General features: G+C 40.6%; 1 protein-coding gene across 2 annotated transcripts in view; it reads left to right on the plus strand.

Moving 5' to 3' along the window:
* Positions 1 to 528: 528 nt before the first annotated feature.
* The window catches only part of MYB (MYB proto-oncogene, transcription factor), a 33,377-nt gene continuing 7,443 nt past the window's right edge, over positions 529 to 26,462 (plus strand). Inside the window, exons 1-15 of one of the 2 annotated variants that reach the window (XM_042939895.1) lie at positions 529 to 573; positions 5,051 to 5,168; positions 6,941 to 7,012; positions 8,468 to 8,560; positions 8,812 to 9,032; positions 10,751 to 10,985; positions 12,250 to 12,330; positions 12,806 to 12,910; positions 14,450 to 14,704; positions 15,845 to 16,207; positions 17,734 to 17,876; positions 18,860 to 18,974; positions 19,067 to 19,192; positions 20,048 to 20,158; positions 22,102 to 22,209. In XM_042939895.1, coding sequence (XP_042795829.1) covers positions 551 to 573; positions 5,051 to 5,168; positions 6,941 to 7,012; positions 8,468 to 8,560; positions 8,812 to 9,032; positions 10,751 to 10,985; positions 12,250 to 12,330; positions 12,806 to 12,910; positions 14,450 to 14,704; positions 15,845 to 16,207; positions 17,734 to 17,876; positions 18,860 to 18,974; positions 19,067 to 19,192; positions 20,048 to 20,158; positions 22,102 to 22,209 — 2,169 coding nt within the window. In that variant the 5' untranslated portion in view covers positions 529 to 550. The remainder of the gene's footprint in view (positions 574 to 5,050; positions 5,169 to 6,940; positions 7,013 to 8,467; positions 8,561 to 8,811; positions 9,033 to 10,750; positions 10,986 to 12,249; positions 12,331 to 12,805; positions 12,911 to 14,449; positions 14,705 to 15,844; positions 16,208 to 17,733; positions 17,877 to 18,859; positions 18,975 to 19,066; positions 19,193 to 20,047; positions 20,159 to 22,101; positions 22,210 to 26,462) is intronic. The other variant, XM_042939894.1, reaches the window with a different exon arrangement.

Here is a 26,462-nt window from a genome sequence, read left to right on the forward strand (position 1 = left end):
AGGAGCGGGACGTAGCTCGGGCCCGCGCGGCCGGGGCCCGGGAGCGGGGTTTGCGCAAGAAAAGGCGCCTCGGCGGCCCCCGGCCGCCCCTCCCCGGCCCCGGGCTCCCCGCCCGCGCGCCTCCCCGGCCTCGCGGCGCGCCAGGCGCAGCGCGACGGCGCGAGAGCCGAGGGGAAGCGGCAGCCCCGCCGGCCCAGCAGCCCGGCGGGCGGCAGCCAAGGCGACCGCGGAGGCGGCGGGCAGGGCGCGTGCGCACTGCAGGGGCGCCAGATTTGGCGGGAGGGGGAGTGTCCAAAGCTCTTTGTTTGATGGCATCTCTGTTTACAGAGTTTACATTTTAATATCAACCTGTTTCCTCCTCCTCCTTCTCCTCCTCCTCCTCCGCGACCTCCTCCTCCTCCTCCTCCTCTCTCTCCTGAGAAACTTCGCCCCGGCGGTGCGGAACGCCGCTGCGCAGCCGGGGAGGGACGCAGGCAGGCGGCGGGCAGCGGGAGGCGGCAGCCCCGTGCGGTTCCCGCGGCTCCCAGCTGCGCCCCGCGCCCGCCGCGCCATGGCCCGGAGACCCCGACACAGGTAACGGGGAGCCCGGGCGGGCGGCCGCGGGCGGGGGCGCGCGGCGCACCGGTTGCTCGGAGAGCAGGTGGGAATGAGTTCCCGGATCTCCTGCGGGGCTGTCAGATCCTGCGAGGACCTAGAACCTCTGCCTGGGCAGAAGCCGCTCGTGCAACTGATGAATGGGAGAACCTATTCGGGAAATATGTCAGGGCGTCAGGAAGCATGCCCTGAGGCTCATTTTGCAAGTTGCACGGGGACCCATTTCTCTCTAGGGGGCAAAAAAGCAGCACGTTCCAGCCTGGGGCAGAGCGGTGCCCACCCAACCCCGGGGAGCCCACTAGGTCCCTGGCTTGATGCCGCGGGCGTCGGCGAGAGAGTCGCTGCGTAATTGCTTGATGCATTGCGTTATGTTTGGACTTGGAAGTGCAGAGCATATGGCAGATATAGGGAAAATGCCGGATTGTTTAGTAGCTGCAGGTAGTTCCTTTAAATTTCATTCATTCTTTATGGAGGCGAAGCAGAGCGGCAGCTGACAGGCGGCTGGAAAGATTTTGGGGAGGAAAGGGGTCGCTACATTTGCAAACTGCTTTAAGCCAAGGTTTTGAAGGCTCTAATCATTGTACTCTGGCAGGCTTTTACTTCTTATGCAAACACTTTACACGCACACGAGTCCGCGCCGCACATGTCCCCGCACTTGGGGAGGCTCGCCGGGACGATGGGTGAAGTCCGCTAACAGTGCGGCCGCGCGGAGGGGAAGAGGGAGAGGAGGAGGAGGAGGGAAATACTCGTCCGAACTGTCAGTCGCCGGCACTCCCGCTTCCCCTGGTCTCTAGGGGGACTGGACGCGCCGGAGCTCCCAGCGAGCCGCCGGGTGCGGGGACAAGCTCAGCGGCCGTCGCGGTTGCCACTCAACGGGGAAGGACAGAGGCGGGCAGCACCCAAGGCCGCTGCCGCGCAACCGGGACGCAATCCCCGCGGCCTCTTCGTTGGGGCTAGAGGTCCGGGCGCGGCGCGCACACGTGGACGCGGCTGAGGTTGCCGCGCCTCCCCACGCCCTGCTCCCGCCGTCTTAGGTCTCCCGGGCAGACGAGGGGTGATGGGCAGACCCTCGCTCTGAGCTTCTTGGTGTTAGCCCGTGGGGGCAAAGCAAATCCAACCTCTTTTCCTTCGGGTTGTTTGTTTTTCTGGTACTTATTTGTTTTTGAACCGGCTGTCGCTCGTCCCCGCGCAGCGCCTGGGAAGTTGCAAACAGCGTGGGTGTGGGCCCTGCCCCAGCACCCTCGGGTCGAGTCTGGCCAGGCGGGAAGCAGCGCCTAGGCATGGCTGGGCGCGGGAGAAAATGGGAGGCCACCTGGAGGGCCCCTGGGCTCCCTACGCCTCGCCTAAGGCCCCGCCACGCGGGGCGGGGGTACTGCCCTTGAAGTGGTTTCACCTTCGCCTTTGGGACTTAACAGCAGAACAGCCAAGGCACCTATATTTTTTCTTTTCTTTTTTTCTTTCTGAGAGCAGAAACTAGGAGTAGGAGAAGAAGGAAGCTGGGAAGGGGTGCTGGGAGGAGGCGGCGCGGTGGAGGCTCCGCGCCCCGCGATCTCCGCTGGGCGGGTGGGGCGGGGCCGCGCAGGTTCCTTGCAGCTCCCAGGTAGCGGAGAAGGGTGGCGGCCTGGAGGGGCGGGAGCCTTGAACCTGCCTCAGGGGGAAGAGAAACCAGGCTGCGGGCTCGAAGCCGTTTCTTGCAGGGCGAGAGTCAACTCGGCAGGGATTATTAACCAGGTCAGCGAAATGAGTCTGAACCCCTTTTCTAGAATCACAGTAGCGGCCACAAGGCACTTCCTCCCACTCCCCTCCCTCTTCCCAACCCCCAGCACCTCTTTTCTTTTTCGTTTCTTTGCACGGTTTGTTTCCTTGACAGAATGTAATATTCATAGTTGTACTCTTGTAACCACACCAGGTCTAGCAGGTGGGGAGTCAAGTGCATCAAGCCTGAAATCAGCCTTTGAAAGTCCTCTGACTGTTGGGTCTGAGCAGATAAAGGAAAAGTTATTTCAAGTCCTTAGTAGAAATTAACCGTGCTACTTAGCCTACCAGGACAACTTAGAGCAAGGACATCGCATGCAGAGCTTAAAAGCCAGCCCGGGTTCCCAACCTGCTGATGGACCCAGGAGCGGACTGTGGGCCGCCCTGGGTTCTCCCTGCTGCCCTTGTGGCCTCTTCAGGACCTACGGAAGTTCCACACCACATTTCCCCTCAGGACTTCGGTTTTGCACATCTCTGCCTCTGTGCTGAATTTGTAAGAAGCAGGGAATATCTGAAATCAGCATTTATTAGCACTGGAAAGTACCTTCCTAATAGAATCCAAGTCCTTAGGTATAGGCGAGGAACTGAGGTCCTGAGAGAGAGGAAGTGATTTGTCCGAGTCATGCAGGGAGGTGGAGGCAGAACTGGGACTGGCACCGTTGCCTCCAGACCCCTGGTCCTGTTTGATGCCTACCCGCTCTCACCTGACATTGGCTGCCCCCTATGGGCGGCGGTATTTGTTGCTTGTTCCCGAGAGGTGAGCTGTTTCCAAGAGAAAGATGCCCAATTACTATTTGGAAAATGTAGTTCTCACCTCTGAAAATGTGATCTCCAGATTTAACCAAACCTAACACTTTAAAGTAGATGGAATCTGTGACTCCTTGTTCAGACTACCCTGGTTTTCCTGGTATTCCTGATATTTTATAAGGGGGCCACTTCATTTGGGAGCTTTTCAAGGAGTTCCCTATGACCCTTTTGAAAGATGCTGACCTACAGCTCTGGGAAAATATTTTTTTTTTTCATCTTCTGCTGCTTGTGGGATTTTTTAAAGGGAAACTGTTGCATTTATTAATCAGAGACTGTTTAGAGCCTCTTGTTGACAGGGGGGAACAGGAGTAGACTCTTGTTTAAAAGAATAGACACTAAACAAAAATTGACTATAGATTATAAACACAGCTCTCTTTTGTAGTGGCATTTGGAGTTTGGATCACAGCCTACTTGTCACCATGCATCCTAGACTTTCAGATTGTTTCTCAAAATGATAGTTTTAAATTATGAGAACCTCACATTCAGGATTTTTGGAAAGCACTTTTGCTTGACTTGTAAGGGTATATGTATTTGTATATATTATATACCTGTATTCTATATGTATGAATTATACATATTGTGTATATATCGTGCACTTGTGTTATATCTATACTTGTAAGTTAGTTTGCGAAGACAAAACCTGATATAAATATAAATTTCCTTTTTAAAAATAATAATTTGCATCATGATGCTGCTTTATATCAGCATTTTTATCGTTCTCAGTTTGGTGGATTTCTCAATATTACAATGGAAAATTTTACTGAAGTTTCTAGGATAGTATAATTTAAGATATTTAGGATATGTTTGTGTTACATTCATTTCTTAAGTAAGATACAATTTAAGATAGCACGTCATACGTTGTATAAGTGAAATTATAGGTAAAAGTAAACTGTAACTTTTACTGGCTGTAACATTACTGCCATCTATTTAGTATGTGATTAATAAACCTGAAGTGTAGAATTATTTCAAAAGTCATCAAAATTCATAATTTTGTCTACTAGGTAAAAGAAAAGCTCTCTTCAAAACACTAATGCATTCTTTTTAAAGCCATCTGGGGGAATCCCTCAGTTTTGAATCAGGTACATCTTAAGAGGTTTCAAATACCGTTCAGTCAGAAATAGAAAAAAAACAAAACAAAACAAAAAAGTCAGTAAGAGTCTGACTACCAAGTGGCCTAATTATTCATTTAGTTACTTAGGAAACAGTATTGTAATCACAGCCACAGGTTGGATCAACTGTGCTGGAGTTTGGGGCTGTTGGATATTTTAATGCTGGGTATGAAGCCGTCTGATCACTTGATGGCCTTATCCTTCCTCAGGTTTTTTAAATCCTTTCCTCTTACATTCTCTTAATCTTCTAATCTTTAAGGGATGACTATAATTGTATTGTTGGGTGTATTACTTCTTGAATTTTTTTTTTCTCCCAATAAAACACAGCACCACTGGAGTAGCATAATTGAGTTGTTTATTTTATTGGAGAAATATTATTTAAATGATGTGGTACATGCCAAAGATTTTGAGTGTGTACTTATGTAAAGGACATAGGCTCTTGTTTCTCTGATTGTCCTTAACATTAAGTTTTAAACTTAAACCTCCATTGGTTGGAAGGTTGCCAAATGTGTAACTTGTCACTGGGCTGACAGTCACAGCAGGTTTAAACATGCAGAGCAATAAGAAAGTTCCAGGTCCTTTGCCGTATCTGTGGATACCAATAACAGCAGAACCAGTTTACAATACTAGAGCAACAGAATGAAGAAAGCAATCTTGTTGTGCGAGTTTTCAAACTTTTATCTTCGTAACCTTTGAAAAGATTGAGTTTTCGTGTAAGTTTTGTAATCCAATAGTTTTAAGTCTTCTGGTTTCAGTCCCCGTCTGCCCATTTTTTATTTCTGCAGCATATACAGCAGTGACGAGGATGATGAAGACATTGAGATGTGTGATCATGACTATGATGGACTGCTTCCCAAGTCTGGAAAGCGTCACTTGGGGAAAACTAGGTGGACCAGGGAAGAGGTAAATAATCATGTTATCAAAACATGGGACAAACCTAGAGTGTGTCAATTTATGAAGAAAATGTTACAGCTAAACTACAGGTGCTCAAACTCATTAGCATGAGCCTATGCACCATGCTGAACTCGCAGCACTCCCCATGCGTACGCCATACAATCCTCTTCCAAACTCTTTGTAGTTCTTTGAATTTCCCGTCCTCAGTGTATGTTTCATCTGTGTTTCTCTCTACCTTTTCTGCTCTTGCCCTTCTGCACAACTTCTTACTCCTTCTTCATCACCTGTGAAGACATCACCTCTTCAGTGAGGCCATCCCTGGCTTCCCCAGGCAGGTTAGATGCATCCTCCAGGCATTGGCTACACATTCGTCCTCACTGCTGCTGTGACGTGTGCCTCCCCCAGTAGGCTGACTACAAACCTACCGAGGGCAGGGCTAAACGTCTGTTCGTTTCCGTGTTCCCTGAGCCCAGAATTGCTTGATACAAAGTGGGATGGTAGTAAGTATTCTCTGTACAAGTGAATGAATTGCTATGTCCAAAAACAAAACAAAAGTATGAAACATAATACTCCTGTCTTGTCATAATGGATTATGCATGAATGTCTGTTCTAACAGTGTGCAATGATGGATGGAGATGTGTCTTCCTTCCACCTTTCTCTTTCCGCTAGCTTATCAAAAGCTTGATCTTTGTAGAAATGGGAAAACACTTAAGGAGCAAAATTGTTAATGTACGGGGAAAGTTACTTTTTCTTTAAAGTTTTCAAAAACTTTTGCGACTGATTGCAGAGGATTTTATGTTAGATTAAATGGTATTGATTCTTCTTCAGTTTCATTCCACCCCACTTCACTTACCAGAGTTCCTGTTGAGAGGCTCTGGCAGGATTGCTAGGGAGGTCCCTAGGAAATGCATAGTTTACCTATGGAGGTTGTGCTCTCAGATGATCCTGAGAGCTATAGAAGTTCTGTTGTTAACACTGGTTTCCTAATCCCTGTGTCTGTGTCCTTCTCGGGACTCACAGTGTGTGTGAAAGTTACCTTTGCAGAAAGGTGGGGGTTCTTTTTTACTTGAAGGAACATGCTTAGGTAGACACTTGTGAACTGAAAGATTTCTCCCTGACGTGTGGTGGCTTCTGTGTTCTAACAAGTTTGGCCTCATTTAAATTATGACTATGTTGATACAAAAATGCAATTACTTTCTTACATTATAAATGCCTTCAAATGTAATTAAAAAGTGATCTTCTGTTGTTTGCATGAAAGAGGTTGAACTAAGGAGATGTTAAAATAAGAAATTGAACTGGTTCTTACTCAAGATCCTGTTTGTTGCCATAGTTGAATATCTATTGACTCTAACATTTGGGTTCATAACTTTTTCCTATCAAGTAAAACTTTGAACAGTTATCATATACTAGATATTCAGTGAGCCAGGCATTGTACTAAATGTTTCGCGTAGCTACTTCACGTAATCCCCAAATAACTACCTCGACATCAGCATTGCTACTGCGTAGATGACGGTATTGAGGCCCAAAAAAGTCAAATGATATCCCCAAGTGTATGTAACTAGTCAGTAGCTTAAAGTCAAGTTTTAAACTCTGGTCTGTTTGACTCTAAATAAATCTATGCTCTAAACCAGTATATTAGATTAATATCTGTTGTATTTGGATATTTTTGAGGTGTTTTTTTTTCCTGGATTGGATTATTGGATTGGTTCCCTTTTACTCTCATTAGAGCAAAGTTATACAGTAAATGAATGATATCCTAGGATTAACTTTAAATGTCTTAGGATGAAAAACTGAAGAAGCTGGTGGAGCAGAATGGAACGGATGACTGGAAAGTTATTGCCAATTATCTCCCGGTGAGTTCGTAATTTTTTCTTCTGTGAAAGGAAATCTTCTCCCCATGATTTAAATAAGATATTCGGAGAGAGGGTATTAAGACATTACACATTTGCTCATATACAAGAATCAGGGGGAGAACTGCCTCAACCATAACTTATGGTTTATATTTTAATCTTTTTATTTATTTGGGTGATATAAATTAGCATTTTGATGACTTGTGTACATTAGGATGACTGAACTCATGGTATTTCCAAGTTAGCTTTTTTGAATTTCCTGTTTATTTCAGTAGCCATACTTTTGGTATCCTGGCTGAAAATTTTGGACTCCGTTTTGATTTATTCCACTTCCCGTCCCCTCCGTCTAAGCAGTGACTGAGGAATCTGAAATTCCTTTGTCAGTCAGTCCCTTGTCTCCATCCTCCTTGTTGCTCTACAGAATTGCCCCCTTCCCTCTTCTCTGGACAATTATGGTGGCTTCCTCACTGGCTTTTCTATTTGTAGCTTTCCACTTTTGTCATCCACCCCAACCACTGTTGGCAGATGGAGCCTCCTAAGATGCAGCTGTATCCTTTCAAAATCAACAGCAGTAACATATAGTGTCTCACAAATTAAGTACACTGCCTACACCTGGCACATAGGGACCCTTCCACACGGCTCCGGCATACAGCTCCGGTTCACTTTCCTACTTCCTCTCTGTCAGCAGGTTTGGTTGAATTAATTTCTGCTTTACCTCCTTTGGGCTTTTGTCCTTGGTGATGCCACCTCCTAGAATGTTCCATCCATCCTTCAAAGTCCCTATCAAGAGCTTTTGCAGACACCTCCTAAGGAAACATAATTTCTGCTCCCGAGGAAAAGCTTCTGCTCTCAGCCCAATATAATCTCGCTTTGGTTTCTTCTTGCATATGAATCAAATTCTGCCTTCTATTAGTTAGTTACATATCTGTCTTTTTTTTTTTCTTATAAGATTATACTCTCTTATAAGATTATACTCTCTCATCCTATCTTTATTGATTTTTGTTCTGCAGTATTAATACTTGAGGCCCTAAACTGAAGTGCATCTCTTAGGTTGAATGGGAGGCAAACTTTAACCATTTAGAGTAGGTTTCCATGGAAGCCCAACCTTCATGTGGAATCGCTAACAAGTCTTAGTTCATAGAGGCACTTCCACATGCTGAAGTTAAGGTTGAGTTAAATCGACAGCCATGTGTACGATATGATGGTCCTTCAGTTCGCATGATAGGATTATTTCACTTAACAGGTAGAGCTTCTAATTTTAGATCCAATTTTGATATATTCTTTGTATGTTTGTTAGCTGTAAGCAATGAGGGATAGGTAGGCTCTCCAAACATGCCCTAAAATGTTCCTGAACGTGTTTCCTGTATATTGTCTGTGTATGATTCATATAATAACCAAGTCTTCATGTGCTTATCGCATCATATCTATATGACAGTGCATACTTTATTATTTGTCTAGAATCGAACAGATGTGCAGTGCCAGCACCGATGGCAGAAAGTACTAAACCCTGAGCTCATCAAGGGGCCTTGGACCAAAGAAGAAGATCAGAGAGTAAGTTCTTTCCTCATTGGTGTGCGAATCACAGTTAAGAATATTCCCCAGACATCTTAATTAAATGTTTCCCAACTTGAAGAAACAGGTAAAGTGTACAAACAGGAAGCAGAGGACTCTATTCCCGTATTTCCAATGAATGAAAGCAGAGTTTTAGACCCTTTCTAAAGATCTTGTAACACTGAAGAATGATTACACTGAGTCATTACATAACATTAAAACATAGGTTATTTTTGTGTGTTTATCTGAAGGTGATAGAGCTTGTACAGAAATACGGTCCGAAACGTTGGTCTGTTATTGCCAAGCACTTAAAAGGGAGAATTGGAAAACAATGTAGGGAGAGGTGGCATAACCATTTGAATCCAGAAGTTAAGAAAACCTCCTGGACAGAAGAGGAAGACAGAATTATTTACCAGGCACACAAGAGACTGGGGAACAGATGGGCAGAAATCGCAAAGCTACTGCCTGGACGGTAATAATATGTCAAAAAATATATTGATTGGGAAGAATGAGGGAGTGGGTATTGAACATCTTGTTTTAAATGTATAGCGAGTGTATTACATTCCCATGACTGTAAGTGTTTCATTAGATATGCCAGATCCATAGGTTTTAAAACTGGAGGAGCTCTTAGAGTTTATCTGGTTGGGGACTTCCAGAATCCATCCAACAGTGAGCTATGGGCCGAGTCATTGAACTCTCCTCAGCTTCAGTTGCCCCATTTGCAAAATAAATAATAGCCTACTTCACAGGGCCAATGTTTGTATCGAATAAAATGATTGTCAAAGCACTTTGTAAACTGTAGAACTCTAAACACAGAGAAGCAAACTGAGGATAGACAATTTGTCTCTGGTCTGAGTTCATACAGCTGGTTAAGTGACCAGAAGGATCTCAGCTATCATTTTCCTGATACCAGCATTCATTTCATTATACCACTTGGCTTAGTTTTTTTCTTTTAAAGAAAGAAATAAGAGTATTTCTAGAATTATCCTACTGCTTCCAGGTTTTTAAATAATGTCAGTGTTATGCTTTCTTGTTAATGAACAAGGCACAAAAAATGAGCTCATCGTGAAGGATATCTCTAGAAGCTCATTTTTGTCGCACTCTCCCCACTTGAACAGTTTATGACACATTTTCTTTAATTTGGAAGATACTCTTCATTATAAATCTTATATAAACAATGTAAGAAAATATTTAATAAATTATATTCTTACGCAGCAGAATTGGAGAAAGGGACCTTCAAAGAAGGCCATGGCTCTGATGGTTTATGTAGCGTTCTTGGGTGATGGTCCAGAGCACCGCCTCCCTCATGGCTCCCTATCAGCTTACAGGATCCAAGACATTGAGGAAAGAAGGCCTTTTCTCCCATCTGGCCTGAGAATATGCTGTTGATTCTTGTAAAAATTTAAGGGGCAACTGAACTTCCTCTTTCTTTAGCATACATGCCCCCACCCCCATCAAAATAGTAAAAGGGAGGCCTAAAACGTTTTTTTTTTTTTTTGAATTGAGAAACTTTTCCTGAGAACTGTAAGACTTTAGTGAAAATGCTTTTCAGTTTGAACTGATATGGGGACGTAGCATCTTTCCCCTTCTGGATCCCATTTTCCATTGTCACCTCTGGTTATAGAACAATTTGAGATGGCTGTCAAAAGGTGGGAGTTTCTTTTTTTCTTTTTCCCTTTTTTTTTTTTTTTTTTACTCAAAATTTCTGGCTAGTGCTATTCGAGACAAAGAGTGGACAGTGAGACAGTGGCGACATCATTATCATTCACCAAACTTTACTGTGTGCCTGTTGGGGTGTGTAGGCCCTACTAAGCCAGTAATTTTCCAGAATAGTTGGATCTTTAAGTTGTATTAGAGTCTTGTACCATGAACACTCAGAATAAACAGGAAGGGTTTGTATCGAAAATTCTCTTTTATCAAGGAAACAAAATAGTTACAAAATTTAAAGATTTCTCGAAATCCACATTTATTCCATCTTGTGTAATGAAGGAAAATCTATGGATTTTCAATTAGATAATAGAGGCAGCATGACTTTCAGAGGTCGGGAAGACTAAAACAATTTAAAAGAAAACACAAAAAACAAAAGACCCAAAGAAGAGGTCTCTGTGGGAAACAGTTTTCTGTCAATTAACTCTAATCTGAATTAAAATGTTTTTTTGTAAAATTCTTACATGATATATTTCTGTGCAGAACTGATAATGCTATCAAGAACCACTGGAATTCTACAATGCGTCGGAAGGTCGAGCAGGAAGGTTATCTGCAAGAGTCTTCTAAAGCCAGCCCGCCAACAGTGGCCACAAGTTTTCAGAAGAACAGTCATTTGATGGGTTTTGCTCATGCCCCACCTTCAGCTCATCTCCCTCCAGCTGGCCAGACTTCAGTTAACAATGATTATTCCTATTACCACATTTCTGAAGCGCAAAACGTAAGCCGTTCCTGAGAATTTAGTTTACTGAAAGAGATGGTTATGTTAGCCCCAGGTAACAGTAATACCTCGCAGTCGCTGACTTTTCAAAGAGCTTCCACAAAGGTGATCACCCCGCTTCAGAGCCTCGAGGTAGATAGGGGGAGGTATCGTTACCCCTGGTGTATGCTGGGAAGCCAGGATGTTAAGTAATCTGCGGAGGCTCACAGCTCGTAGGGCAGACTGCAGTCCAGGCTTTTGGATTCCAACTGAAGTGCTTCAGATCAGATTAGCTTTTGAATGTAAATCCACTTAACAAGTTCCCGCCGGAGAAGAATGGGGTCATGAAGATGCATTTGTGGGCTTTTGTTTTTCTCTTCCAAAATGAAAAGTGAATGTCATATTAAATTTAAAGCAGAGATCCTTTGACACTGAAATGCAGCAAGTTTGATTCTGTAAAGTTTGATTCTGGTAGTGATCTATCTAGCAGAAAAGTCTTAATTTGCTCCTTCCACGTGTGTTTACCTTCTCACTCCGAGTCAGGTGCAGTTCTGTGACACTACTCTCTGATGTCTTCTTTCCTCCTCCTTTGGATCAGTGTGATGCCTTCCTGATTGCCAGACATTTATATTTAGGGAAAGAAATGTCCAGAATGGGTGGGGAAAGAAAAATACGAAGCATAAAGAATAAAATCAGTGAACTTGAATCTTACAACTAACGGTAATAGATGGTGAAACTTAGCCAAGAATATGGAGCCCGTGTGCAAGTTACATTCAAATCATATTCCTGAATAGTTTTTATTCTTCTCTGTCTGTTCTATCATTCATTTGACTACAGACTTTCCAGAGAAGTCTCAGATGAGTGAACCATCATAGGCAGTTCTGTGCTCTTTACTATAACTAATAGTTATTCCAAGAAAAATATTTCTATTATAAACAACTAAGTCATCAGTTTTTCCCATTACAGCTTCTTTCATACATTCATGAATATATTTTAGGTTATATTTTTCATTGTGTTATTCTCTAATTAAGGGATACTTTTTTGTCAAGATCAACGAGCACTCCAAATCTCTTTACGTTGCTTAAGCTATTTATTTGGCTATTTTTAAAGGCCCGGCTAAAATTTCAAACTAGAGGGTTTTTTGTTGTGTTTCTTTTTTCCTCTGTGCATGTGTGAATTTTATTAGTACAGTATTTTTTTCCTCAATCCTAGAGGAAGCCAATTCCCCTAAAGCGTATGTGACCATGAATGACTCGGCCTTTGTTTGTCTGCCTTTTTGATCTAGGTCTCCAGTCATGTCCCATATCCTGTAGCGTTACATGTAAATATAGTCAATGTCCCTCAGCCAGCTGCTGCAGCCATTCAGGTAAGATCATGTGAAGACCATTTCGTAAAGAAACCCTTTGGCTGTTCAAAGCAACTTTTTCAAGACATGCTTTATTTCTTTCATGTAAATACTTATTTTCGCTTGACTGACTGATGTAAAAAAAAAAAAAAAAAAAAAAAAAAAAGGGAGTAGCAGAGGGGTGGGTAGAGTTCTGGCCAGCAAGCTACCAATCTTCGCTTCTAGAGTTAAACCTGCTCAGGAATTCTCTGATTCTCTGATGTCATAAGTTGAACCAGCTCATCAGTCAGCACCCACTTGAGCCTCAGATTTCACATCGCTCCCTTAGGTGTGGAATGACACTCACAGAGCTTTGTGCCACGTTTCGTTGGTGCCAGTCTCACGCTGAGGCTCATTGGGCTGTATGGCCCCTCATGACTGCGGGCCACAGCCATTGTATCTGCAGTAGCTTCAATCAGGCCCTTCTCTGTTTTTCTTCCTTTACTTTTAATTTCAGAGACACTATAATGATGAAGACCCTGAGAAAGAAAAGCGAATAAAAGAATTAGAATTGCTCCTAATGTCGACTGAGAATGAGCTCAAAGGACAGCAGGCGCTACCGGTAAGAATGCAACCAGGTGCTTGAATGTGGGGAGAGCTTCACCCCGGTGCCCTCCTGTCTCTTTTCCCTTCTCTTCTGAGTGTTACACTAATCAAGACTGTAGATCCATTAATAGTGTTTCAAAAAAAATTTTTAATGTTTATTTATTTTTGAGAGAGAGACAGAGTGAGTGGAGGAGGGGCAGGGAGAAAGAAAGAGACACAGAACCTGAAGCAGGCTCCAGGTTCTGAGTTGTCAACACAGAACCCAACATGGGGCTGGAACTCACGAACCACTAGATCATGACCTGAGCTGAAGTCGGAGATTAACCACTGAGCTGCCTAGATGCCCATTCATTAACACTGTTTGAACAGAAGTTGCTTGTAATAAAATGCAGTCATGATAAAATGTATCACCATGTGTGTTGACTAAATTAAAAGTAGCCCTTTTGAGTGGCAATAGAAACACAATATCCACTTATGATTATCACCATCAATCTTCCTGTTTTTCCAGGACTGTTACTAATTCAAAGACCGACTAACAGATATAAATGAATGAAAATCTGCTTTTATTTACAAAGTTATGTATCTGTATGATACCTACTCATTTGATTTTTTTCTTTTATTATTTTTCTTAACCTACATTTTCATACTTTCTAATTTCACATATGATTTGAAGCATGTTCAGTATATACCTGTGAAAAAGATACACATCCTCTCTCTGTGAATAACACGGCTGCTCTCTTCTGTTTGCATGCATGAAAGCCGTGTGGACCATTACTGAATTTTGACATCTTTTTGGTGATTGGCTGCAAACTGAGAAATCAGCGTGTACTTTGTGACAGATTTAGTTCAGCAACAAAGAGAATAAAAGAGATGTGATACCCAGTGGGTATTCTTAGGAATACATGTCTTTGGGGTTAAATCAGAAGATGATTATGTGCATATGTTAGTTCGACCACTTTTTAACTCTAGTTCATGTTTTGCAATTTCTCTTGTTGCATGGTCATGCCGAAAGGAGACTTCTGTTAATTTGCCCTTCTGCTTTCCTAACCACGTTGATTTGACAGCCCTTCACTGCATCAGTGCAATCCGTAACATTAAAAAGGGATAGAAGCAATGAGAACGTATGCAGAGAGAAGCAACTCTAACTCTTGAGTCCTCTGACCTTTTTGTAGGTTAGAATGAGAACAGGACAATTCTTAGTTCATAGCAACCATGTGTGGTCCTTTTGGAGATGATGTTAGACTTTTAAGATGGACCATGGGAGAGTGGCACTTGAGGACACAGTCTCTCTGTTGGCAGTTTTAGCAAAATGATGACAGTGAGGGTGTTCATATAGGTGACAGACTATGCCACTATTAAAAAGCAGGGTCTTGCATCGATAAAAGGAAACATCTTGACGACTGTTTCATAGGCGCAAGTTTTGGATGATGCAACTACTTTTATCTTTCCTCCAACAGCATCTGATACCTTGTGCAACTTCATTGCTAAGTTCCTTCTCCCTTTCTTCTCCCTACTCTTTCTTTATTCCCCCACCCCTCACCCCCCCACTCCTTAGACGCAGAACCACACATGCAGCTACCCCGGGTGGCACAGCACCACCATCGCTGACCACACCAGACCTCATGGAGACAGTGCACCTGTTTCCTGTTTGGAAGAACACCACTCCACTCCCTCTCTGCCTGTGGATCCTGGCTCCCTACCTGAAGAAAGTGCCTCTCCAGCAAGGTGCATGATCGTCCACCAAGGCACCATTCTGGATAATGTTAAGAACCTCTTAGAATTTGCAGAAACACTTCAATTTATAGATTCTGTAAGTAGAATTGTTAAGGCAAGTGCATGTTTTTGATGGTGAATTAGGAAACCCAGTTCTCAAATTATTACCATTTTCTATGGCAAATAACATGTTATTAGCATGTATGAATGTAAAAGTATGATTTTAGCCTTTGTGTCTGTTTTTTCAAAGATCTGATTTCATAGGCTATGCAGATAAAAGGTGGCTTTTCACGCATTTCCTTCAAAATGCATACTTTTTAAAATAGTAAAGTTGATGACCTATAAGTAGATCTTGGGTTATGGAGTACTGTTTGAGTTATTTTTAACGTATTTACTTTGTTACTTTTTTGTGTTTCTTTAGAATTGTGCTTTGCTTTTGTTTTTAAGTTTTGTTTTCTAATTTTTTTAAGTTGATTTGTTTATTTTGAGAGAGAGAGAGAGAGAGCAGAGGAGGGGCAGAGAGTGAGAGGAAGAGAGAGAGTCCCAAGCAGACTCCATGCTGTCAGCACAGAACCCGATGCAGGGCTTGAACTCACGAACCATGAGATCATGACCTGAGCCAAAACCAAGAGTCGGATGCTTAACCGAATGAGCCACCCAGGAGCCCCTAGAATCGTGCTTTGCTTTTGGATCGCACATTAAGAATTATGTTTATTTAGACCTTTAAGCAGTCGTTCCGTGTATTTGAGTGGTAGCGAGTTCATCGGCGGTACGTGGCTCTCTTCACAAAACATTGATGATTGATTACCAGCCCCAACTGGTTCACTGAGATCAACCATCTTCAGTGAAACAAACGTGAGGTTAGCACCTAAAAAGCAGATGTTCAGTTCATTTCCTTTGTTGCCCAGTTGGTTAAAAAGCACTTACCTGCATATCTATCAAACGGGATGAACGTTGCCAAAATGTGCCATCTAGAAGAGGTTTTCTCTTTGCTTCGGATTGCATGCAAATGACAATACCTGGAGGTCCCCGCCGCACACACGTAGGACCAGCCTGGAGGCCGCATGGTAGACCTGCCGTGCGGTGTGCTGGAGCAGTTGTCAATCCCGACGCTATTTCTCAAGAGGGCCAGGTGTCTTCTCTGCATTCGGTGTTCTTTCTCAGTGCTGTGTTTCAGGTGATGGCACATATCATGCACACACTGTCTCAGAGTTCTGTGCCTCCCACATTGTTTCAGGATTCTTCATCATGGTGTGATCTCAGCAGTTTTGAATTCTTTGAAGAAGCAGAGTTTTCACCTAGCCAACATCATGCAGGCAGAGCCCTAAAGCTTCAGCAAAGAGAGGGCAGTCTGAATAGACCTGCAGGAGAGCCTAGCACAAGGGTGAACGCTCTCAAGTTGAGTGAGGGTTCACTTGACCCGCTCAAGCCCTTACCTCCTTCGAGGCACGGCACAGTTCCACTGGTCATCCTTCGAAAAAAGCGCGGCCAGGCAAGCCCCTTAGCCACTGGAGGCTCTAGCTCCTTCCTATTTGCTGGCGTCAGCAGCTCAACTCCCAAGCGTTCCCCTGTCAAAAGCCTACCCTTCTCCCCTTCACAGGTAGAGCATGATTTCTACACAGCTATTACTAATTTTCAGCAGATACTCAAGCCTTAATAATCTAGAAACTAATCCTTTGGAACAAATGACTAATTACTGTTGCCCTCACTGATCTCGTTCCATCGTTGAATCTAGCTGTTGCTAAGTCATACTGCTTCCCAAAGTTTGAGCTGTCTGTAGGCTGACTGATCATTTTGTCATAATTCTCGCTCTTTCTTTTGGTGGTTTGAAACATGGTTAGCTGCATGGGACGCGTTTTTATTTCCTTCAACACTAGAGTTTAACATTTCGGTCCCTTCCTTTTCTCCCCTCCCTTCCCTCTCCTTAAAAACTTTAGTAGATTTTCTTCCTATTTGTTCACTTATTACTTTGTGATTCACTGACCCAGGGGAGGAGGGAACCAAACTATATTTGGAGAGCATTTGTTTGAGTTGCAACCCGAAACTTTAAAGGTTCCAATCCATCCTTATGTGGAAAAGTTTTGGAAAAGCATAAGGAACAAATGCTTAAGGAAAGCAACTTTCGTTTTAATTTTAATTTCTCAACATTGGCTTTTTGAGTTGTGCCATAATATGTTATCAACCCAGTATTTGCCATAAATATCCTTTCATAGAATTTTTTTTAAGGCATGGAAATTATAATTCTTATCAGAGACTTGTATTCCTTAATTATGAGAATAATTGAAGTTAATAGTTAATTTGGCACTTTCAAACATTTTTCCAGTTATGTCTGTTGAATTTATTTTAAGGAGAGCTCTAAATATGAACAAATGAAGCACCCACCAAAATAATTATCTTGTTTTTTGCTTGTATCTTCCAAATTGTGTTCTGAAGAATATTAGTTCTACAAGACTTTAATAGATGGTCCAGAAAAAATTGAAATATATAAGTTTGGGAAACACTAAGTCAGAGTTAAAATTGGTCTCTTTACTACAGGACCAATCAGAATTTTTAATGAATTGGTGTGCATTATGAATTTCAGGAGGAGATTATGATATATGTATGTATCCCAAATTTATTGTATCTTGGAACTTTTTGAGGAACACCTGCTATTTTCCCAGAATGATGGTGTTCTGAGAAACACAGCTTACTATCCAAGAATTTTCCACATAATGCAAATCTTCTATCATAATTCATGGATCATTAAAGAGAAAAAATAGCATGAAAGAAAAACAAGAATTACTTTCCAAAAAATCACCTTAATGCTTATAATCTTAATAAAGAGTGCATCTCATTCTCTTTAATGGCAAGTGGCATTTATTGAAAATTTTTTCTTAGGATTTTGCAAGTTTTTCAGCAATGACTCTAGATTTTATTTCTTGGAAATTACATTCTGAACCTCGGGTGCTCAAATGAAATAAAACAATACCCTGTCCAATGCTATGTGCTTGTTAACATCTTTATTATCTTACATAGTGGGTCAGTAAAACATACTTGCTAGTTTTCATGGTGTGGTTTTTAAGTTGGGCTGAATAAAGAATCACTGTTTAATCTAAGTAATTTTTTTCCCTTTCTTCCCATATTTAGTTCTTAAACACTTCTGGTAACCATGAAAACTTAGACTTGGAAATGCCTTCTTTAACTTCTACCCCTCTCAATGGTCACAAATTGACTGTTACAACACCATTTCATAGAGACCAGACTGTGAAAACTCAAAAGGAAAATACTATGTAAGTCCTTGGTTCAAGAATAAAATTATTTCCCCTTATTTACCTATATTTAATTAATGGAATACAGTCCCCAATGTCTGATCCATTTACATGTACATAATTTTACTGATCTACCTGTAATGTACATAATCATGTATATTCCCACATTGAATATATCTGTCTTGGACATGTGGCAACTACCTAGAGGTGGCGAGTCAGAGGATAAACTAGATTACTTTTTGTAGCTCACTTCAAAATGTTCTATACATACAGAGGTAGTCCTTATATAATTTTTCTGTTCAGTTTTTCTGTTTGCTCAGTAAGGCTTTTCTTTCTTCACCGAAGACAAGATTTCCTCCTTTGCTCTCTGATTACAAAATTCAGAATAACAGTGGTATGGTTCTGTACTTAGTTCATATTTTTTTAATCTTATGTTTCCTTTTTGAAATTTATCTGTTGGTAGGACTGCTTCTAAAATCCCCACGGATATTATATGATCAGAAGCCAAGGAGTGATGCCTCCCACATATTCAATAAAGGGCTTAACCAATTCAAAGAAATGGCGGAGAACATCAATAAAAAAATTCATTCTTACTATTTCCTGTTACAATAAGTACATTTTAAAAGGTGGTTTCCTATGTCTTCTGTGATGAGCCTGTTTTAATGAATAGATAAAATTTATTTGTAAATGACATCAAACCTTTACCATGTTTATGGCCATTAGAAAGACCTGGAGGCACTCTGTGTATCTTCAGAACCACTAAAGAAAGATGAAGAATATTTTAATGCTCTTAGTCTTGGGAATATAATACTTTTAAATATTTGGAAATATGTGATGTATATGTTATCTTCTTGTTAACAGTACACATATGATTAATTCACATATCCAATTGCATATCAATTATAGGGCTTATTCAGTATAAAAATATTATATTTAATAGGTAGAATGATGTAAAAGGGCATATGTTCTTTCATACTGAACCAACCCTTGTTTTCCCTTTAAAGTTTTAGAACTCCAGCTATCAAAAGGTCAATCCTAGAAAGCTCTCCAAGAACTCCTACACCGTTCAAACATGCACTTGCAGCTCAAGAAATTAAATATGGTCCTCTGAAGATGCTAGTAAGTTTTAGCCAAGTTCTTGAGGTTAGCTGGTGTATTAATTACAGACAGAAATTTGCCTCTGATGCAAACATACCCGCTCTTCCTTGCAGCCTCAGACACCATCTCATCTAGTAGAAGACCTACAGGATGTGATCAAGCAGGAATCTGATGAATCTGGAATTGTTGCTGAGTTTCAAGAAAATGGGCCACCTTTACTGAAGAAGATCAAACAAGAGGTAAACATGAGATCCTTGGGATCAAGAAGGAACAAGATGCGAATCCTGCTCCGTCTGTTCCTTGTGGGCACGGAACGTTCCTTTATACGTCTGGCATCAGTACTGGGTAGCAGCACTGCTTTCCATACAAGGTTTGCCTGCAAGATGCGGTTAAGAGGTACTGCTAGACTGTGGGCATCTAACCTTTCATTTGGGAAGCCAAGCCACTTCTATCTACTTCATGTGTGAGCAGAAAACATGTTAGAGAGGATAAAGGAGAGAGAGGGAAGCAGCTTTTTACTGTACTGTTTTATCACTGATACACAGATGGATAGATAAATAATACACCGACTTTTAATTTTCAGATGTCATGGAGAATTGAAATTTATATTAAAACAATAGTATCTAACTTCCAGCATAAAAGAAAAACGCTGTAACTTGCAGGGATCCAAGTCTTAGCTTGGTGGCAAGAAGCATTTCCAGCAGGTAGATACCGTGCCTCTTGAATTTATTTTCATATTAGGATTAATATTTAAGAGACTGGCCAGAAATTTACTCTTTTTTTTTTAGCTTTATTGAGATATAATTGACAAAATTGTAAGACATTTAAAGTATACAACATGATGATTTGATATATGTATACATTGTGGAAGGATCACTGAGTCAATGGACATATCCATCACCTCAAGTTTATCTTTAACTTCTGCTCTCTTAGCAAATTTCAGTTCTACGGTACAATATTAGCCATGACAGTTCCCATGTTACACATTAGATCCTCAGATATTGCTCATCTTACAGAAATTTACCAACGAGTGCCAACGTTCCATGGGAAGTTCTAGTTCTAGAAACAACAAAGCACTTCCTGTTTGCTTTCAGGTGGAATCTCCAACGGATAAAGCAGGAAACTTCTTCTGCTCCAACCACTGGGAAGGGGAGAGTCTGAACACTCAGCTGTTCACACAGGCATCGCCTGTGGTGGATGTGCCAGTAAGTACACGCCCACGTTATGAGATGTTGGTGCCTCGCAGAATTCTCCATGTGGCATGTGAGGCTACTGTGGTTTTAGCACTATTTAATGCATCATATTTCTGAACATTCTCCATTACATGTTTATTTCCTTATGATTCCTCATGATCATTAATGTTGAATGTAGAAATTTTGTTTCTGTGTTGGAAATTCTTTTTCATCGCAGGTTGTTTTCATTATTTATTTTCTTATGATTTGAGAGTCTTTGCCACTTAAAAAAATCCGTGGCGTGAAGATATGTATTTCCGTGAAAACAGAATGTTAATCTTTGCATTTTCTTCTCCTTTGTTTATCTGTCTCCCAAATGTAGTATTTTCTCCTTGTTACGTAGTCTCCTGTTTGGTTTTGTGCAGCATCTAACATAATGCCCGTCAGCATCTATAGTAGATGCCCTTTATTGTTCCTATTATTGCATTACTTTGGTTGCCACCATTTTTAAGATAAACTTTATTTTTTAGAACAGTTTTGGGTTCATGGCAAAGTTGAGCAGAAGATACAGAGATTTTCCACATACCCCTGTCCCCACACGTGCATAACCTTCTCCATTATCAACATTCTCCGCTAGAGTGGTACGTTCGTTACACTTGATGAACCAGCACTGCTGACCCTTTATCTCCCAAAGTTCATAGTTTATATTAGGGTTTGCTGTTGGTGCTGTACATTCTGTGGGTTCGGACAAATTTATGCCATGTATCCACCATTATAGTTTCGTACAGAGTAGCTTCACTGCCTAAAATTTCTCTGGTCCACGTATTCATCCCTCCATCACTCCCCCACTCCCTCGCCAACCCCTGGAAACCACTGATCTTTTTACTATCTCTATAGTCTTGCCTTTTCCAAGACTTCATATAGTTAAAATCAAACAGTGTGGAGCCTTTTCACATTGGCTTCTTTCATTTAGTAATACGCGGTTTCCTCCATGTCTTGTCGTGGCTTGAGAGCTCCTTTCTTTTTAGCACTTAGTTACCACTAAGTAATTTTTTTGTGTGTGTTAATCTTTTTAAAAATTTTTAAATAATGCACGGCTGTCCTTCATGGAGAATCAGAGCTAATAACAATTGCTGATATTTATTCAGAATATACTAAGTGGTAGGTACTCTTCTAAACGCTTTAGATGCATTACTTCATTTAAGCCCCACAACAGCCCTGCAAAGTCGGTAACATTATCATTACCATTATACCAACTGGGAAACAGGCACGGGAAGGCTTAGTCACTTACTTAAGACTACATAGCTAATAAGTGATGGTTCAGAGTTAGAACTCAGAAAGTCTAGTTCTAAATTGCATAGTTTAAAAAAAATTATTTGAAAAAAAGAGAGCAGGTGCATGAGTGGGGGAGGGGAAGAGAGAGGGGGAGAGAGGATCCAATGTAGGCCGCGCACTGCCAGGGAGGAGCCGAATGCAGGGGTAAAACTCACAAACTGTGAGATTGTGACCCGACCTGAAACCAAGAGTCAGATGCTTAACTGACTGAGCCACCCAGGCACCCCTAAACTCCACACTTTTAACCATCATACTATACTGCCATTAATTGATAACTCTAAAATATTTCCATACCAATGTATAAAATAAATAGCTAACTAGAGCTTAGTAGATCTTTCATTTTCAAAAGTATGGATTTACTGATTCCTTTAGCAGGTATTTTCTGAGTGCCCATCTCCCACCTAGAACTATATTAGGACCCAAAGCTTTTTGTTGTAGTGGTGTGTGCCACGATGGGATTAGGGTGAGTACTAGCTAAGGCCTTCTCGGAGCTCGGTGAGAAGAGAATTTCTGGCAGATCCCTGCCTTTGTTCCTGCTCATACGTATCACTTCATAATAATCTCCTGTCTATGGTGTCGGAATGTGTCGCCTCTCATATTCTCCACTCTCATTTAAATTTCAAATTGTTCTTTCCCTTTAGAATATTCTTACAAGTTCCGTTTTAATGACGCCAGTATCAGAAGACGAAGACAATGTTCTCAAAGCATTTACAGTACCTAAAAACAGGTCCCTGGCGAGTCCCTTGCAGGTAATTACTATTCCAACATTGGTGTCTTAAAAGCCATTCACTGAAACACTGTCATCTTGAGGGTTTTTTTTTTTTTAAGACTTTAGATACAGATATAGATATAGCTTTTAAACAACTCTTGATGTCTAAAAATCTCCTAAAATTCCCTGTTGCCAGTCATCTGAGACATACTAGAACATTTTATTAGAGCAGGTTTCCAAAACATGATGAAGTGACACATTTCTTACTGTGACTGAGGGCGAGATCATGGGTTACATGTCGGTCAATATTTCTCTCTTCTCTCTTAAATAGTTTATACAAAGTTTATTGGTATAGTTTTCTTTTTATTTCCAACTTTTTATTTTTTACACTCAATTAGTAAGCCATCAAAACTCAGGCACTGTTCGAATTTTGGATGAAGTTTGAAATTAGCTGGTTGGAAAAGAATTACAATATATTTGACTATCAGAATAAGAAAGTCAGCTGCCAGTGTTGTGTGGCTAATCTGCAGTTGACCATCTGCTGCTGGGTTTTAATATCAAAAGAGATTTCCCTTGTAACTCTGAAGTATGTGTATGTTGATGAAATACAGCAAATTCCAGATTAATCCTGAGCCAAATGTAAATAAGAATGCAAATTTACTCCCCTAAATTATTTAAAGCGGTTCCCAACATTAAATAGCCCGATATCCAGCCACCTGCAGAGCTCACTTCCCCCACCACCCCTTTGAGCTACACCCAGAGAAACTTCATAAACCCTGGAGCATAAAGAGAACCTGGAGTCTGAAGGGGAAAGTGCTGTTTGTACTAAGAGTTAAAGGCACTGAACTAGGTTGGCTTGCTTTGAGAACTTGCTCTCTTTTCTTTTCTGTTTTTTTCTTTTTCTTTTCTTTTTTAAGGGCTTCCCCATCATTGTGGCAGGCTTTCTCTCTGCAAATTGTGAGAATCTTAAAACTTCCCCATTTTAAGTATTTTTGATATCTGGCATTATAGTTTTTAACTAATGCAAATGTAGCTGGAAGGGCTATAGGCAGGCACATCTTGTTTCTTAATTCAATGAGGTTGCTTTCCTGTTGCTTCTATCTGGTCCAGCTACTTTGGTGAGAGGTGATGGTTGACTGGAGTGTAGGACACAGAAGAGGGAAAGCCAGTGCCTAAGGTGGGGGATTCTGGAGTGCTCTTGAGTTAGTCAGGGTTGGGTAGGTCACCTGTGGAAAGACTCAGAGTATCACCAAGAATTGGGACAGGAGGAAGAGAATGAATTCCACCAAGGTCGAAGGGAGACACAGAAAGCAGATTAGAAGCATGTCAAGGCAAGGGTCAGCTCCTTCAAAATTTTACCTTGCATTGATCCTGGCTCCAAAAAGGCCATGCTTTCTTTGTTTTTCTTTCCTTCTTCCTTTCCTAAAAACTTGGCCCTTGGTTTCCAGAACACAGAATTTGATTATTGCTGTTAGTACAGTAAGCTAGAGTAAACCTTACATATATTTTATAACCTAGTTTGGGATTCAACCTATGTAAGTTGTCTAATTTTTTATCTTAAAGTTCTTAGTGCTATTGCATTTCATAAAAATGATCAGTATGGAACTTTATTCTCAGCATATTTATATATTACTTAATGGAAATAGTAGTTATCTTTGAAACTCAAAATTAAGTAGTAGCCCTGTTTTATTAATCTATATTTTCTACCATATAAAGGAGTCATATTTGGTACTCTACAGATTGCTAATATCTGTATATTGGGATTAAGCCATTCACATACATCATGCTGTGAAGGCAAGACTCGTCAATTCCATTAAATGGAATAATTGAGATCCAAAAATTAATTTTAGAGTCAGTGCTTCTGTCTGTACTATAGGGCTTATTGATTTACACTGCTTAAATATATCTTACTAATCTGCTACAATAGATAACTAATTCATTTTAAGAAATCCTCATTAAATGAGTTAATAGTACACACACACCACATATTTCCATTGTTTTGTGTCATGGAGATCTAGCTTCTTAGGTCATAGAAGTATGTGATTTCTAAAATGTTTTAAATTCTGTGATAAATATTGGAAAATTGATCAAGTGAATCTAAATATTTAAACAGATGCTGTTTATATTTCATATAATCCTGATTCAACAATATTTACATAGGTTTTTATGTGATTTGTTTTGTTTAGAAGTTTTGCTTTATCATATATTTCCATTGGTAATTCAATTTGACCTAATCAGGCAGATTTCTCATTTCTCATGAAATTTCTCATACTGTCATGAACAGTATTATTGAACAGATGCATTTCTTACATGATCTGGCTATTCACTTTAAGAGTACTTAAGTAACCTGTCACTTTTGTACTTCGTACTTAAATCAAATGTTGAATGGGATTTTAGCCATTCTAGATATTTTTATCATAGTGCTTTTAATTAAAACAACTAAATATGATTCATAAAATATTTTTAAATTTTGATACTTCTTTTTTTTAATGTTTATTTATTTATTTATTTAGAGAGTAGGGACGGGACAGGGCAGAGAGAGAGAGAGAGAGAGAGAGAAAGAGAAAATCCCAAGCAGGCTCTGCACTGTCAGCACAGAGCCCAACCTGGGGCTCAAACTCATGAACTATGAGATCACGACCTGAGCTGAAATCAGGAGTTGAACACTTAACTGACTGAGCCACTCAGGTGCGCCCAAAATTTGATACTTCTAAAATATAAAATATCTGCCACTTGTACAGGGCAGTTGGATTGTCTATCCATCCAATAGTCTAAATAACTTAGGTATAAGAACAGTTTATTGAAGACTAGTAATTCTGTGTTCTGTCATTTCAGTGTTAATCATCCCTGGCTTAATTATGACAATCACGCTTTAGACAGAGCAATTACTATTTTTGAGGCCAATATACTGGAGCTGCACAATTCTAGCTTCTGGTGTACATAGAAATGCACATGCTTATACATAAATATGTGTAAATTACATTTAATATTTTAAAACTACAAATGCAAGAAGCTATGAATTGGCATTTTATTTTGACAAATTTCAAACATACATGGAAGTATAGAAAATATTCTGTGATTTAGATTTAACAATTATTTACATTTTGCCATATTTACTTCATCTATTTTTATGAGGCATGTTAAAATTCCAGACAGTATGACATTTATTCACATATGTACTTCCAGATGTATCTCCAAAAATAAGGTTGTTTTCATAGATAACTGTCATCACACATTGTTATTTATAATAATTCTTTAATATTCTAATTCTCAGTCTGTATTTAAGTTTCCCCATTAATTCAAAAAAGAATCCTTTTATTATTTGGTCAGATTGAAACAATTTCACATATTGCATTTTTAAAAAATGTCTATTTATTCTGGGGGGAGAGAGGGCAGAGAGAGAGAGGAAGAGAGAATCCCAAGCAGACTGCATGCTGTCAGCTCAGTCTCCCAAACCGTGAGATCATGACCTGAGCCAAAATCAAGACTTGGACACTTAATAACTGACCCCACCCAGGCGCCCCATTCACATTGCTTTTTGTCTCTTAAATCTCTTTTAATCTCAGACCAATGCTGTCCAATAGAACTTCTGCAGTGATTTAAATGCCCAGTATGCTCCTGTCCAATGTGATAGCCAGAATTTTCCATTTTATTTAATTTATTCTGTTTCTACTTAATAGGCACATTTCCTTCCTCTTTTCCTGGAATTAACCATTTCCCCAAAGAGTTCTGATCCTTTCCGTGGGAAACGGTACATAGAGACCAAAATCAGGGTGCCAAATATATCCATGTGTTATGTGGGTTTTCTTTGAGAAATAATGAATTTTAGTAACTCAGAACTCTGAGTTACAGTTAAATTATAAGGCTTACATAGAGGCTATATTAGCCATTATGCACAAATAATGTTCTATTTGTTTTTAAAATGATTTATGCTAATCTCTTTCCAAAAGGAATTTGTAGCAGCTGCACAATCTTATAATTGTTGGATGTCTTCTTGTTTCAAAGGTGCTTTAATTTTAAATTGTAACAGTAAACAGGGATTCTTATAATAAAAATGTTCTGAGCCATTTTTGATATTTGTGTCTTTCATGTAGCTCAAAATATGTTGAGATTTTCACATTGGGCCATTGTACCATTTTTCCTATGTTGTGTAGGGGTAGAGGATGGAGTCTAGAAAATTATCAGATTATCAAGTTTAGGGAAATAAAATCCAGCTTAGAAAACTTGCAGTTTGGGACAGGAAAGAGATTCATGGTGGAACACGATTCTGAAGTTACCCTGAGAGAGCCTGAG

This window comes from Panthera leo, chromosome B2, assembly GCF_018350215.1.
Source record: "Panthera leo isolate Ple1 chromosome B2, P.leo_Ple1_pat1.1, whole genome shotgun sequence".
NCBI classification, from domain to species: Eukaryota; Metazoa; Chordata; class Mammalia; order Carnivora; family Felidae; genus Panthera; species Panthera leo.